Source organism: Rhea pennata, chromosome 2 (assembly GCF_028389875.1).
Source record: "Rhea pennata isolate bPtePen1 chromosome 2, bPtePen1.pri, whole genome shotgun sequence".
In the NCBI taxonomy this organism is placed as follows: Eukaryota; Metazoa; Chordata; class Aves; order Rheiformes; family Rheidae; genus Rhea; species Rhea pennata.
Genome location: NC_084664.1, coordinates 72,696,904 through 72,712,895, shown reverse-complemented (window position 1 = coordinate 72,712,895; position 15,992 = coordinate 72,696,904). Strand labels below are relative to the sequence as shown.

Sequence of the window (15,992 nt, the reverse complement as noted above, 5' to 3'; positions counted from 1 at the left end):
GATCAGTATTGATCTATTCCATGCAAAATGAAGTCAGCATTTTGCAATGGAAGTAGGAACTATTTTCTGCTTGACTGTAAATAAGCAATTCACACAAAACTGATTTTCTGTTCTTTACAAGAGTTAAAGGAAGCATCTTGCTCTTCCCTTCATAGCTAATAGTTGTGAGAGCAGGTGAGAAGAGGAGATGTGGCCATATCTCAGCCTTAGCTCATTCTCTGGCTTTTTGACAACTAAAGCTGAGCAGTGCCTGGCAGAGTGTCTAATGAACCTGTGGCAGACTCAGTTTAGCTTGTATATTGCTACTTTTTGTTAAACTGCATCATTACTGCCAGCCACACTGACTTGCCAAATTCAGTAATTTGAACTTAACCTCCCATCTACACTGCTATTCTTTACTACAGAGACATATGCACTTCCATATCTCTGTCATGTGAACATCTCCCGTGTTGATTGATAGACAGGGAGAACAGCTGTGAGCTCTGTTTTACAGTCCCCCATCTAGTGAATCACCAGTTCTCTCCAGCCTTTCAACCCCACCTGGCAGATATAAGGAACTGTGGAGGAGTGGTAGCACTGACCTAAGAATGAGAGTGATGCCTTGGCTCTGGGAGGGAAATAGAAACAATGTGCTGGATGTTACCTGATTATCCCCAGAAGTGCTTGTTGTATTTTTCAGCACAAACAATTTCAAAGAGGTTCAGAGTTACAGAACAAATTAACTGACAATTCGTAGTCTGAATAGCTTCAGTTCCAGCTGAATTTAGGATTAGGAAAATTGTGCTATGTTTACTGCTGGGTCCTGCACTTCGCAGACACATCTTAGCTAGCTTTTATTCAAGTGCCCAAGTAGAGCTTTTTGCATCATTCTGTCTTCCTTGCAGCTTTAACTGTTTGTGCTTTGCTTTTAAACACAAATATGTGTTGTGGAATTTTACAGGTCAGTTCATTTTTTGTCCATGTTCTGAGCAGTCCAGGAATCCTAGGGAAAAGGTAATGAAAATGAATGAAAACTAGAAGTATAGCACTGTAAAATTATTCTTAAATTAGTATGTATGTAATGTCAGATTTTTCAGTTGTCCTTCTGCAATAAATTTCTTTCAAAAATCCTCTCAAAAACCTCAAACTTTTATGCATGACAGGTATACAAAATTTTAGAGTATTACATTCTGTTCCGAAAGAAAAAGAAATGTAGAACCGAATACAAGACTATGGTTGCTGTTGTACTAGAAGATGATTAATAGTCAAAAAAGTAGAAAGAATGTTTATTATGGAGTGGAGTGAAGGTGCTCCATATGCCAGCACTTTGAGATGAATGTGTCTACAACTTTTTCTTAAAGTTTACCTGTAGAAGAGGCCCTAGGCTATATAGCTAGACTTGGATGGACCACAAGCTAAAACAAGGTAAATTTTAAAAGAGAGAAAACTGAGGGGACCATGTTAAAGTAAATGCATGTAAAACTGATCTTTCACCCTTCTGCAGAGGTTTCATTGCAGAGTGCGAGTTCCCTGCAAACTTCATCTCAGTACTGCCTTTGTAAATGATTTCCAGGGCTGCAAAAATCTACACAATGTTTTCAGGGTGCACAGGTTCAGAAGCAATGACAAAGTAAATAATAGCCTTCTTCCCTGCTATGCAACAAATGGCCTTTCTAATAGAAAAAAAATACTGAACACAGTATATTGTGAACAAACAATTGAATGCACATATTCTGTAAGAGGTGTTTTTAAAACATCATGTTTTTAAAAAGGAAAATGTTTCTGTGGACTTTACTCTAAAATCCAGTTTTGAAAATAATTTTTGCTTTCTATTAACTAGGACTCAATTACAGGTGAAACTGTGGAGCTTTTAGAGCCTTATTTGGGTATGGAGGATTATAATCTGGAGACTGCTAAAAAAGTGTGTGGAAACGTAGCAGGTCTTTGCTCATGGACACAAGCAATGGTTTACTTCTATGGTATTAATAAAGAAGTCCTTCCTCTTAAGGTATTTCATATCATTCGTTTTATTTTTCTGAGAGATAAGCATAGTTGAATGGAAAGGAGAAGTATTATTTTGTCTAAAAAAGATACTGAACAAGTTTCAAGAAATTGGTTCTTTACCACTAGTGGTGAAGCCAAACACTTAAAGGTTAAAGATGTCCCAGCAATTTTTTCCCTTGGCCAGCTATACTGTAATACAGTTGTTAATTACGTGAACACAGTTAGTTGACCATGAGAGTTTTTAGTGCCTAGGTCCTTTTCACAGCCTGGCTATCTGCTAGCAGGAATTACTGAGACTGTCTCTGCTCTCAGCCTTGGTGCCAGGCACCCTAATTTCAAGCAAACTTCTCCTGGGTCGTATTGGCCTGGGAAGGAGCATACTCCCTATACTCAGTGCTCAGTAGTATCGACAAGAGGGGAGACCATGCTTGACACAGTTTTTGAATTTAAATTTGAATGAAGTAAGAATTTAATGACTTTATCTGGAATTCAGCTCTTCTAAGGAAAATTGAGTGTCAAACAAAAGTCAGGTTGGTGCAGTTTGCATCTATAGCAAACTAAGCAGTCACCTGGCATAGAAAATTTTTGTCTGAACAGTGAAATTTCTACAAAACTACAATAGAAAGAGATCAAATGTCATTATTTGTATTCCTAAAGATAGTTTTGTTCTCTTGGAAATGTTTCCTTTGTGGTCATATGAAAAATGAAGAACTTTGAATGTAGTGTTTTATAAACATTGCTTCTATAGGGGAATGTTATTGCTGTTTTCTGAAGAAATACATATCAGTTGGTGTTTAGCCACTGTACTTATATTCAGTCTACTACTATATAAGTAGTATACTAATTGTATGTTCCAAACTCTTGGCTTATTCTAACAGTGTATCTAGCCAAATCTAATTCAAATCCTTTAAAAGCATGATATTTTTGGTTCAAGTAATTTATAGAGAAGTGTATATTTCTGTAATAAATAAGTAACAATTGCTTTTCCAAATTATGAGATATTCACTAATGAAAATAGAATTTGAAATGCAGCTATTGAGAGATATAAAACAACAATACCTTGAAGAAGTAGTAGATTTATACTCAGATACAGCTCTTTGAAAGCTGCAAAAATATTTTTGCAGTTTTCAGTTGTACACACGTGATTTAAAGTTATGTATAATTTTAACTTTGTATGCAGGTATTTACATTATTGTCATAGTGAAGCTGAGAAAACCTAAGCGTGCACTTCATGGCAAAGTAGAACTAGTAGTAATAGTACTTAAAAATATTTAAAAAGAGAAGATGACAGAGGGAGGAACTATTGAAAGTATGCAGGAGATATTACAGGAAGCAATGGAATGATGCTAGTAAAATAGTAAGTTGTACAATTAGACTGCATAACGTACTAGTATAGGGAATCATCCTGTGCTGAAAAGCAGGTGATTTAATAGAACTGCTTTATCCCCACCTCTATTCTGGAAGACAAACTCCTTTAAACACTTGGAAGAACCTTCCAATGTATGCTTAAATTGCATCTTAACTAAGACTCAATGTCTTGTTAATCTTAAATGCAACAACCTGTGAAAACTAATTAATAGACTAAGGCCTCATATTTTAGTAAATACAGTGTACAAAACTTAGTTCATCCCTAGAAATGAATACATACATTCTTTAAATACAGTCTGCAACCATCACCTAGGTGATCAGCTAGAACCATAAACAACAAAAAATGTGTAACCAAATGTTGCCAGCAATGCAGTGTAGTTTATTGTACAGCAGTCATCATGTGTACATACTACTTTCCTATAAACCTTCTACATGACCATAAGCTGTTCCTCTCCAATTTGTCATCTAGTAAAAAGGCCTGCTGGATTAATTCTGACAACACTATTGGCTATTTATCCAGTAGTTGAAGAATATAACAGAAGAATTAGAGAGTCCTGATTTTAGCTGTGAATCTGTTAGCCTCCAATTAAATAGCATGTATAAGTGTATAATTTCCCTTAGAGATGTCTCCAGAGATTTTGATTAAGTTCTACTTAGGCTGGGATGATTAAGGGAATAAGTTGATCTACGGTTTATGAATTCTGTTTGATATTGAGGAATCTCTATGTAAAATGCTATTTTAAGTGCAAGTCTTTGTTGCCTTTTCTGCTTTTGCTTGTCTCCTTACTGAAGTAAAACGCTTAGGATTTTAAGAGCTTTTAGAAGAAAGATTGTTTTATGTGAAAGATCCGTAGTGATCTAGATCAGTGAGCAGCAGGAGAGTGTATGTCCATGAGGAGACATCAGTGAGACACAATGTGTCCGGGAAAGGACTGAAGAAAAAAGCAAAGCTGGACACCCAAAACATCCACCAAGCCTCATGAGTAGAGTGTTACAATGTGTGAGGTTTGAGTACAAGAGATGTGGTGGCTCGATCAACATCTCCATGGACAGCAACATTACTGAACTTGGAAAGCTAAGATTACTGTTGGAAAGCTAAGATTACTGAAACAAAAAAGGCACTGGGAAAGCTTAATTCTTCCTTACCTGTGGTGATTCAGCTGCCTTTTTCTTATGGCTCCTATTTATAGCAGCATTTTCTGAATTAACTAAGAAACAGCTGCTCTTTTCAATGATTTGAGGTTGGTCCTGTGAGATTCTGGAATTCTTCTGTTCATGAACTGAGACAATATTTAAGAATGTGAAACTTCTTTTTTTTAAAGAGAAACATATATTTAAATGCCTTCTTGGATCAGGGTCAGATATACTCTACGCTCTGCTGAATTGAGCTTGCAAAGAATCAATGAGGAGCTTATGGCTGTGTCAATATTGGTAAATTAAACACTGCTAGGGAATTTTACTAGCCACTAGTAAGTGATCATTTTAAATTTTTAGAGTAGTCTGTAGTATGAATTTGTTCTTGGCCAAGCAGCACTTTCTCAGGAATCTGTGGGCAACTTTTGGGAACTAGCCTGGTTCAAAGACCATTTCCATGAGGCTGTTTGCAAGGAATCATACTGTTTTAGAGGCTATGACAGTTAATGTGTTATGCCAGTAAACCTCAGTGCCAAAGAAAGGTCCTGGACGTGTTTAATTTCATATTATAGCTGTAGCCTGTAACACTGCTTATTTTTCCTCTTTTTATGTGGAATGTAAAAAGAATAGGTTCGAGATCATCTCACCACCTGCTACAGCTTTCTCCAAGGGCTCTTCAGAAGAAGGCAAAATAATTGACTGTTTTTTCTGTGCCTCTTGTGGGCACAGAGACCATCTCCATATTTGGCCTGTGCAGATGGATGCAGAGAGCAGGTAGAGGAGCTGGCTGGAGGAGACACAGAAAGGGTTGTTTATGTGGATCCATACAGTGCCAGTGGCAAAAAATGACTGAAGCAGCAGCTCTGATGCAAACCAAATCATATTCAAATATATAGTCCACCTGACTGGATGCTTAGATAAGAATGTGGATTTCATGTCTTGAATCCTCATGATTCAGTTATATAAAGTCCATTTATTCAGTCTCTTCCATTACATTCAACTGGAATAAATTCTGAATTATTTCTTTGCTGTATGACTCAGAGGGATGAAATGAAGGGTATGAAGCTTGTTTGCATAGAAGTGTCACTAAAATTAGAAATGCCACAGTGGCCTTCCTGTAATTGACTGGAAATCTTTTTAAGAAGCTTCTTGCAACAGTAATAGCCTTCTTACCCAGCAAAATTTGCCTCCTGTTCTCATGGCAAACTCCGAGCAGAAAGCTGCCAGCCAACCTGCTAGTGATGTCAATATAAAAGTGGTATTTGTAGCTGTGTAATTTTGAAAAATTGAGTTGGAAAAAAAAAGGCAGGAAGAGAGTAAAAAGTGATGATTTCATTGGGTAGTCTAAAACAAGTAGTGTCTCTGCCTTGGGAAATTACATATATTGGTCAGCAACCATATATGATTTAAGCAACCTCCAAATCAAACTAATACCAAAATGTATTACTACCTTTGTTATGATTACCCTCAAATTGGTTAAAATCTTTGACTGAATTATCAATGAAATCGTATCTTATCTTAAGTCATCTTCCAGAGATCCATATAAAGGCTTGAGCAACAAATACGCAGATTTTTCATGTTAGAATACAGTATATTTTTCCCTTGTACTCATCTGATGTACTTTTTCCATTATGGCCAGATCTTCAACGATGATAGCCTTTTAAGAGCAAGGAAGTCAATTTTGTCATTCTTTTTCACCTTTCTGAGTAGTTTATTGCTGAAGGGAGATCTGGGAGGAGGATTTCGTGTTTACAATGTATCAGTGGTCATATGTACTGGGAATTCTCATGGCCATTCTTTTCCACTGAAGATCATGTACTGCTGTTGGAAACATTAAGGTGAAATATAAGTCCATACAGCCAGATGCAAGTTTCCTGTTCTTCCAGCTGTTCTACCTAGGCTGTTCCTCCCAACTCTCCAAAGATCTTGTTCTCTGTATTACCTCACTATCTGTCACCTGTGGCTGAGAGAATCTGTCATAACTTTACCTTAAGCTCCCATTTTTAGCCTTCACAGAGTTTAAGGATAAAATGAACCATTAAATAACCTACTCTGAACCCTTGTAGCATTTAAACTTTTCTTAGTAGTCCAAGATTCCCTAAAAACATAAGTGGTTCTGAAATCTGCTTGGCCAGTTCCTAACAAGACTGGTCTACTGATATAACAGGGTTTATCTCTAGAACATATTGTTTAATGTACTCTATGATAAATAGTGGAATAAAAATATTTCAGCTACGTGATGAAAATTTTATGAGTGGCCATTCTGCCGTCTATCTCCATTATAATGTATTTGTCTGTATCTAGGACCTGTCAACAGACACAGCGGCTACAGTAATTGATCTATTTATTTATTTATTTATTTATTGCTGGCAGGGATATTCTGAGCTCCTACAGCAGTACTGTTTTGTTGATTAGTACAGATACTTTTCTCTAACTCCCAGCTGACAGACCTGTCCCTTGGAATCCACTAGATTTCTTGCTACATTTTTTTAAAATCATGCCTAGATCTCAAAATCTTTCAAATTTATATAGAGAGGTGAGAAATGTCTGTAGAGTTTTAGCTTCCAGAGTAAAAATTGCAAGTATGTGGTATGCAAGTATGTATGTACGTTTGTTTATGTTACGTGTTTTGTTACGTATTGAATAAGTAACTAGTGGGAAAGATAAGAGAAGAATAGTTTCCATTATCATCATTTTATAATCTGTGAGGCACAATCTTAATTTTCTTTTGCACTGAAGAGATTACAGATAACATTGTATAGTTTACCTCATATCACTAGTATACAGCTATTTGAAGAGTATTGTTGATTTCAAACCATTAATCTTTATGCGATTAATAGATCATTCTGAAAATATTATTTGAAAACATTTTAAGATTGCAATGAAAAATTTTAATATTATGCTTGCATTCCAGCTTTAGGTTGAAAAGTAAATAAAGCAAAAACTGCTGTTATTTTTAAAAAGTATTATTTTAAAAAGTGCCAGTGCAGTAAGATATGTGCCTTTAAAGGAAATGATGTTTCATTTGCATTTGCCAAATAATAGCTATTAACCACTCTTTACTTTAAAATGTCTGTAGGCAAATCTAGCCTTGCAAGAAGCAAGGCTTGCAGCTGCTCAAACTGAACTTAATAGTGCACAAAGTCAGCTGGATGAGAAGCAGATGGAACTGGATCAAGTACAAGCCATGTATGATACTGCTGTGAAAGAGAAGCAGGCCTTACTAGATGATGCTGAGACATGCAGAAGGAAGATGAACAATGCCACAGCTTTGATTGAAGGATTAGGTGAAGAAAAGGTATTAGCACATATAAGCAGGATTCTAGTACAAAATAGGTGTTGAATTTTGAACAATGCACCATAACAATCATAACAATCTAATACTTGAAAAATTCAAGGCAAAGTGACATCTTGATATTACAGGTCTCTGTACTTTAGTTATGTGCATGTTTTTGGCTTAAACTCAGCAAAGCTAATGAAGTAAAATGATTTCTTGAGTTGTCTAACTCTTCTCTATGAACCTTTATGTCATGTCATATGACTTGTGTTGGGATAAATTTTAGATTTTAAAGCCAAGGAGCCAAATTACTTTAATCTTTAGTAAGAAGAGGAATCAGACTAACCTAGATAATTGCCCTAAAATATTCATAAGTAGGATTACTCTTTTCTCAGCAAGGATACAAGAAGAGTAATTTGAAATTAGACTAATTTTATGAATTATAATTTAAGTTCAGATTGCTACTGGAACTTTTGACAGAATTATGAGCTAATCACTATCCTCTGCATTGAAGTTTTCCTTTCCTATTCCTTTTCTATGTTGATTTTGCTGGCTTCAGTGACTAATGGAACCTGAAGGTTTCCAAAGGAAGCTTTGATGATTCTTTGCTTGAAAATCCTACTACTGTTGAACCCTACGAGGCTCAGACTTCACTGTTTGTTTGCATTGCTGTATTTCAAATGTATCAGTCTGAAATCTTAGATGCTTTGGCATGTTTTTCATATGAATTTATAATTTTAAAGAGCGTTAATGGTAGTAACTGATACTCAGAATAAGCAGAGGTAGAAAATGCCACTCTGGAGTAAGGTTATTAAATGTTTATTAGCCTGAAATCACTGAACCACAAGGAGAACCCCAGGAACCTTGCAGGGAAGTGAGGGAGCTGTTCCAGGCACTGCAGAACATTGGCCCATGACGAGGTTCAGGGGGCATGGGTTTAAGGCGAATTAATAGATTACAACAAGGGATACTGTGCATGTGCACAGTAACAAGCAAAGTGGTAATTCTTTACATATACAGATAACAAGGGAAGCACAAATCCAGATTGATGGCTATGTGGCACAAGTCTAAGATCATAGAATCATAGGATTAGTAAGGTTGGAAGGGACCTCTGGAGGTCATCTAGTCCAACCCCCTTGCTCAAGCAAGGTCAACTAGAACATGTTAGACAGGGCTGCATCCAGGTGGGCTTTGAATATCTCCAGAGAAGGAGACTCCACAACCTCTCTGGGCAAGCTATTCCAGGGCTCCGTCACTCTCACAATGAAGATGTTCCTCCTCACAGGTGGAACTTCCTGTGGTTCAGTTTTTGCCCATTGCCTCTTGTCCTGTCACACGGGACAACTGAAAAGAGTTTGTCCTCGTCCCCTTGATACCCTGCCTTCAGAGACTTGTACACATTGATAAGATTCCCCCCCCCCCCCCCCCCCAGTCTTCTCTTCTCCAGGCTGAAGAGGCCCAGCTCTCACAGCCGTTCCTCATAGGGCAGATGCTCCAGCCCTCTGATCATCTTCATAGCCCTACGCTGGACTCTCTCTGGTAGCTCCATGTCTCTCTTGTGTCCAGTTCTGGGCTGCCCAGTACAGTACTTGAGATGAGGCCTCATCAGGGCAGGATCACCTCCCTCGACCTGCTGGCAACACCCTTCCTAATGCACCCAAGGATAGCATTGGCCTTCCTGGCCACAGGGGCACATTGCTGGCTCATAGTCAACTTGTTGTACACCAAAATACCCAGGTCCTTCTCCACAGACCTGCTTTCCAGAAGGTGAGCCCCTAGTCTGTAGTGGTGCCTGGGGTTATTCCTCCCTAGGTGCAGGACTTGCACTTGCCCATGTTGAACCTCATGAGGTTCCTCTCCACCCAGCTCTCCAGCCTGTCCAGGTCTCTCTGAATGGCAGCACAGCCCTCAGGTGTATCAGCCACTCCTCCCAGCTTGGTATCATCAGCAAACTTGCTGAGGAGGCACTCTGTCCCTTCATTCAGGTCATTGATGAAAACGTTGAACAGGATGGGACCCAGTACTGAGCCCTGGGGGACGCCACTAGCCACAGGCCTCCAACTAGACTCAGTCCAGTTCTCAATCGACCTCACAGTCCACTTGTCTAACCCACATTTCCTGAGCTGATCTAGGAGGATGTTATGGGAGACAGTGTCAAAAGCCTTGCTGAAGTCAAGGTACACAACGTCCACTGCTCTCCCCTCATCTCCCCAGCCAGTCATTCCATCACAGAAGGCTATCAGATTGGTTAAGCAGGATTTCCCCTTGGTGAATGCATGCTGACTCCTCCTAATCACCTTCTTTTCTTCCCTGTGCCTCGAGATGACTTCCAGAATGAGCTGTTCCATCTCCTTTCCAGGGATGGAGGTGAGGCTGACTGGCCTATAGTTGCCTGGGTCCTCCTTCTTGCCCTTTTTGAAGACTGGAGTGACACTGGCTTTCTTCCAGTCCTCAGGCACCTCTCCAGTTCTCCACAATCTTTTAAAGATGATGGAGCATGGCATGGCAACATCTGCCAGCTCCCTCAGTACCCATGGGTGCATCCCATCCAGGCCCATGGATTTGTGGATGTCAGGCCTGCCCAGAAGACCTCTAATCCTATCCTCCTCAACCAAAGGAAAGTCTTCCTTTCTCCACACTTTCTCCCTCACGTCCAGGCTACAGGATTCCTGGGGGCTGCCCTTAGCAGTGAAGACTGAAGCAAAGAAGGCATTCAGTAATTCTGCCTTCTCTGTATCCTTTGTCACCAGGGCCCCTGCCCCATTCAGTAGCAGGCCCACATTTTCTCCAGTCCTCCTCTTGCTACTGATGTATTTGAAGAAGCCCTTCCTGTTGTCCTTTACATCCCCTGCCAGACTCAATTCCAACTGGGTCTTAGCCTTCCTTATCACATCTCTGCATACTCTGACTGCATTCCTGTAATTCTCCCAAATATCCTGTCCGCTCTTCCACATTCTGTGTACTTTCCTCTTCTGCTGGAGTCTTGCCAGGAGCTCCTTGGTCATCCATGCAGGTCTCCTGCCCCCTCTGCTGAACTCTTTCTCCTTGGGATGCACTGCTCTTGAGCTTGGAGGAAGTGATGCTTGAATACTAGCCAGCTCTACTGGACCCCCTTTCCTTCTAGGGCCTTAACCCATGATATTCCTCCAAGTAGGTCTCTGAAGAACCCAAAGTCCACTCTCCTGAAATCCAGGGTTGCAATCCTAGTTATTGCCTTACTTCTTTCCTGCAGGATCCTGAACTCCAGCATCTCATGGGTGCTGTAGCCAAGGCTGCCCCCAACCTTCACATCTCCTGCCAGTCCTTCTCTGTTGGTTAGGACAAGGTCCAGCAGGAGACCCTTCCTCGTAAGCTCTTCCACCGCCTGTGTCAAGAAGTTATCATCAATGCACTGCAGGAGCCTCCTGGACTTTTTGTGCCTTGTTGTGTTGTCCCTCCAACAGATACCAGGGTGGTCAAAGTCTCCCATGAGAACCAGGGCCTGTGATCATGAGGCTACTTCCAGCTGTCTGTAGAAGCCCTCATTGACATCCTCTTCCTGGTCAGGTGGCCTGTAGTAGACACCCAGAACAGTGTCCCCCGTGTTAGCTTACCCTTTGATCATGATCTATCATTCCTTATAGGTTAAGCACGTGTTTTGGCAAGGTGGAATAACTGATTGGTAAACTTTCTCCCGTCTCCTAGCCAACCTATTCTATGATTCTGTGATTCTGCTATTTACCCACTACAAAGATTAACACCAAATTAAGAGTTACAGTGCCTTATTGTGGGTTTTCTGAAGCCTTGTGTAGTAAGGTCTTTTAAGAGCTATGAGTCTAGTCTGCTTTGGAAAATTCAGGCAAAACTATAAGAGCCTATATTTGGAGCTTTGGAGAAAACTGACGCTGTGTTAAGTGTGTATTTTGTCAATTTGAAGTGTGTAGGTCCTGACCAAGGCTGCGTGCAGCTGACTGGAAGGGAATAAGAACCTGTAGAGAAAGAAAGATATAATATTCAGAAAACCTCTTGTACTTCCGATAGGAATTTTTTAAAGCCAAAAATACTCCTGGTTCAAAGAGAATATTTACCAGAAAGAAAAAAAAATGCATAGGTTTGATCTTCATGTTAGTTTCGTGTCAGTTTAATACAATCTCTTTATAATATTTCACATACAGCTTCGTTGGACAGCAAGCAGCAAAAACTTTCAAAATCAAATTACATGTTTAGTGGGGAATGTTCTTCTGGCCACTGGATTCCTCTCTTACTCTGGACCTTTCAATCAGGAATACAGGATCTTGCTGCTCCAGTTGTGGAAGAAAGAAATGAATAACAGCAAGATTCCGTACAGTAATGTAAGTTTTCCTGCACTATCCTGACCTTACTCTTTTCCTTTCAGAGAAATAAAGTTACAAGAATTTAATTCCAGAAAAATACTTTGCTGGAAGATTGATTATAGGCTATCACATTCCAGCAGATTTTTAGTAAATAAAAAAATAAGACTGTTAACAACTGAACTTATAAAAGTAATGTTTTAAAATCCTCTTTACACTTTAGTGCATCATAAGACTAGTGCCTAGGCCAAGGATCTGGCAAATCTGAGACAGAGATACTGCATGAGGTCAGATGTGCTGTGAGGAAATTGCATTATATGGGAAATGAGGTAAATTTATCAGAATAGAGTAGGTTTATCTTAATATAAGGATATTCATCAGGTGGTCTCATTTTTTTTCCCAATAGTTGATGTATTCCACAAATATCATGTTGTGCCCACAATTTGAGTTATAAAGTCAAGCAAATCAGCTTAACTAGATGCAAGCAAAGCATCTAGTATTCAGTGAAAGTAGAAAATGTGTGTATTGAAGGAAGCACCAGATGTAACTGTCTCCCTCAACATTGTTATCCTGTTATACAAGTAACTTGTGAATATATGCTTGAGAATCCCACTCCACAACTGGTTTTGCTCTACTTCTAGAACTTTCCGGACAGTCTTTGAAGCAGCAAAGTTAGACGCACAAGATGTTTCAGAGGGGGAAGATTGGTCTGTGGCTTCTGGGCTAAGTGGTATTCTCCAGCCATCTTCCAAGGGTCAAGCAAAATGTACCCCATTTCCACTCTTACATATAGTCTCATGTGCTGCCATTGGAAATTTACTTTCTCTGAGGATATGCACTTTTCACTTTAAACTATAAATGTAGATCATAAAGGAAGAATTTACATTAAAACTTTTTTCATATATTTCATGCTGACAGATTGCATCATTAATTCTTTAACCTACTATTCTTAATATTAAATTGTGAAAACAACAAAGTAGTCCAATAATATGAAGTTCCATGATTTTCATTTAAGGTTACGTAAATACAACATTTGAATAATCCAAATTCACTAGAAAATATCTGCAAAATGGAGCTAAACAATTTTTCCTTCTTCAGGTTTCACACTTCATTTTTAATCTTAGTGTAGCTTGATTAATTCTCAATTGACATAAAAAATACACCCAATTATTGAACATGCCATTATGTATTTTTAATCAGGAAATATTACCTCTGCACTCATGTGTATCAGCAGTTAAAAAATTATTTATACCCTCCTCTCATACCCTCTGCTTGTGTACCCACACCATTTAATTTAGTTTAGTTTACATATCTTGTTGAAATGATTAAGTTAAGTCAAATCTGGATTTTACAAAGTTTGATTTACATCAATTCAGTTTGCTCCAGTTGAAAAACTTAAATCTGGGTATATTCCTCACCAGTAAGGCTGTTCTCAGTGCATCTCACATCACAGCTTCTTCTCAAATGGCCTAATTCTGTACAAGCAGAGGAGGCCTAAAATGCCCCTAAGCTACTGTAATCCCATCTGCTGCTTCAGTTCCCTACCACATAATATATTATTTTTATTGAAGTGAGTAACTTCTATGTTGGGCCAGTGCAGGTTCCCTTATCTGAATCTTCCTCTTTCCTATTCCCAATATCTGTCTCAGGAGTATGGGACATGACAGCTGTTCCCATGTGTAGGCTTTCTCCTGGCCCAGACTGCTGTTAGGCCATGACCTTTAGGAGGTCTCTCTACAATTGTCCTTCCAACTTGGAAGATATATTCATGCTGAAGACAGAATTTAGGCCATAATAATCAAAATGTTTTTTCTGACTAATTTATCTGTGTCTCCTTTCACTTGGTTCTGTGAATAGCACCATACATTTTCTCCAACAGTAAAGGTTGGAAAAATAGCCCATTGAATCTCCCTTACTTTTAGTACAGGAGTGGAAACATTAAGCCTAATTATCACAAGCCTCAAGGCATCTGAAAGTTTGCTTCAGGACCAATCTGAATTATGTGATTTTTCTAAGATTCTCAGACTTTTTCTTTCTTTCTTTTTTTTTTTTTTTTTTTTTTTTTTGATGTATGTAGAAAAGTTTTAAAATAGGAATTCTAGAGGTGAAAAATGACACAAATTTAAAAAGCTCTTCAATTTTATTATTTTTAAAAAATCACATTATTACTAAGCTACTTTTCTTATTTTGGAGAGCTTAATTTGTGATTTTAATCACTGTTTTCTTCACATACATGTTCTTGAGAGGACAGTCACTGTTCATAGTGAATAAAATCAAACTTATTAGTCAGTCTGTACAAATCAAACTATAAGAGAGTATATGAGCTGTCCCCAGCTCTAACTATAGCAATAATACCTTTACATGATAGTCCATTACTATTAGTTCATAGAAATAAACCAATCTTTTGTAAAATATGAGCCATCTTTTCTCCGAGTCTCCCACCCTTGAAGGGCATTCCAAGGCATACAACAAGTATACAACAAGAAGCAAGTGCTTCTGAACAGGACAACCCCTCCTCTTGGGTTAGCAAGAAGAAAAGAATTTGCCAATATGAAAATCAGCTTGTCATTAGATATGTAATTGGCGGCAGTATTTTTCTGACACTTCTGTTGTCTCTCTTTGGTGCCATTTATGTCACTGAGAATCAATGGAAGTTCAAAGCTTGAACCAAAATCACTTTCATTGTTCCTCCACTTTCAGGATTTAGGCACTGGACTTTAAAGAAAGGAAAGGTAAGCAATTATTACCAGATATATTCTACTACCCATTATGATCAGAATAGGAAGAGAAGCTTTCCGTTAAACATTTTAGTAAAACCCTTCCTACTGGTACTAATTTTGTAATTTAATATTTTGTATTAGGATCTGAACCTTACTGATATGCTTGTTGACAATGCTATGGTTGGTGAGTGGAACCTACAGGGTCTTCCAAATGATGACCTTTCAATTCAGAATGGCATCATTGTCACAAAAGCATCTAGATACCCTTTGTTGATTGATCCACAAGGTCAAGGAAAGATCTGGATTAAAAATAAGGAAAAGAATAATGAACTCCAGGTAAATTATTCACTTAAATTGTGTGTCTGTGTTTTTGTGCATGAGATGTCAGATCACAGTTAACAATATAACTATTTTTCTATCACCATACTTTGGCCGTGTGTTACAGTGACATGAATCTGATCATGGCATACTGTTGGGCTCTCAGAAGTTCAAATAAGACTGGAGCAAAATCTGTGACCTGTATGTATCAGAGTGAAATAACTTGTATGACTTTGTTTTCTCTCAGAGACATTTTCAGGAGCAAACTGGGATTATATATTATACCATATGTATATTTAAGATGAATTTTTGAATTTTTTGCCATAAAGAAAGAAACAATTGCTGGAAGAGAAAAGTAAATGACATGCAAAACTAAGACAGTATCAGGCAGTTGATGCTGCATAGGAATAACATTTTACAATCATCCATTTAAGAGGAAAATAGAAATAGGAAAAAGGGAAGAACTGGAAGGGAATAACGTTGGCCTGAGGTCGAATGGAAATCTAGCCATCTATGAGGCATACAAAACACAGAGTGCAAATTTAGTATACATCTTCATGATTAAGGGCACGTGATAAATATATTTATCATTTACTTTATTTAGTCTTCCTCCTTTTCATCTAACAGTGTGTGTTCTTTGGGATCTGGGGATTGTATTTTATTCAAACCGCTTATTTTTCCTTTCTAGTCAGTCTACCCTCTGTGCTGCATTACACTAATAAATCTAAGATGGTTTATTATAACAATCTTGACACTTGGTGTGTTTTCTGGCTGTCATGTCGTGTAATCATGACACCAAAGAGTTAGTTGTTAATGATCCAGGTCTATCCTACAACTTTTAGATTATCACACCACTCAAACTGGGAGTGTGGATAAGAAAAG

At 38.4% G+C, this 15,992-nt stretch overlaps 1 protein-coding gene across 1 annotated transcript in view; it reads left to right on the top strand.

Moving 5' to 3' along the window:
* The window catches only part of LOC134136209 (dynein axonemal heavy chain 5-like), a 162,285-nt gene that overhangs the window by 99,062 nt on the left and 47,231 nt on the right, over nucleotides 1–15,992 (top strand). The window contains exons 60-63 of the mRNA XM_062567962.1: nucleotides 1,820–1,987; nucleotides 7,565–7,783; nucleotides 11,917–12,093; nucleotides 14,934–15,128. Coding sequence (XP_062423946.1) covers nucleotides 1,820–1,987; nucleotides 7,565–7,783; nucleotides 11,917–12,093; nucleotides 14,934–15,128 — 759 coding nt within the window. The remainder of the gene's footprint in view (nucleotides 1–1,819; nucleotides 1,988–7,564; nucleotides 7,784–11,916; nucleotides 12,094–14,933; nucleotides 15,129–15,992) is intronic.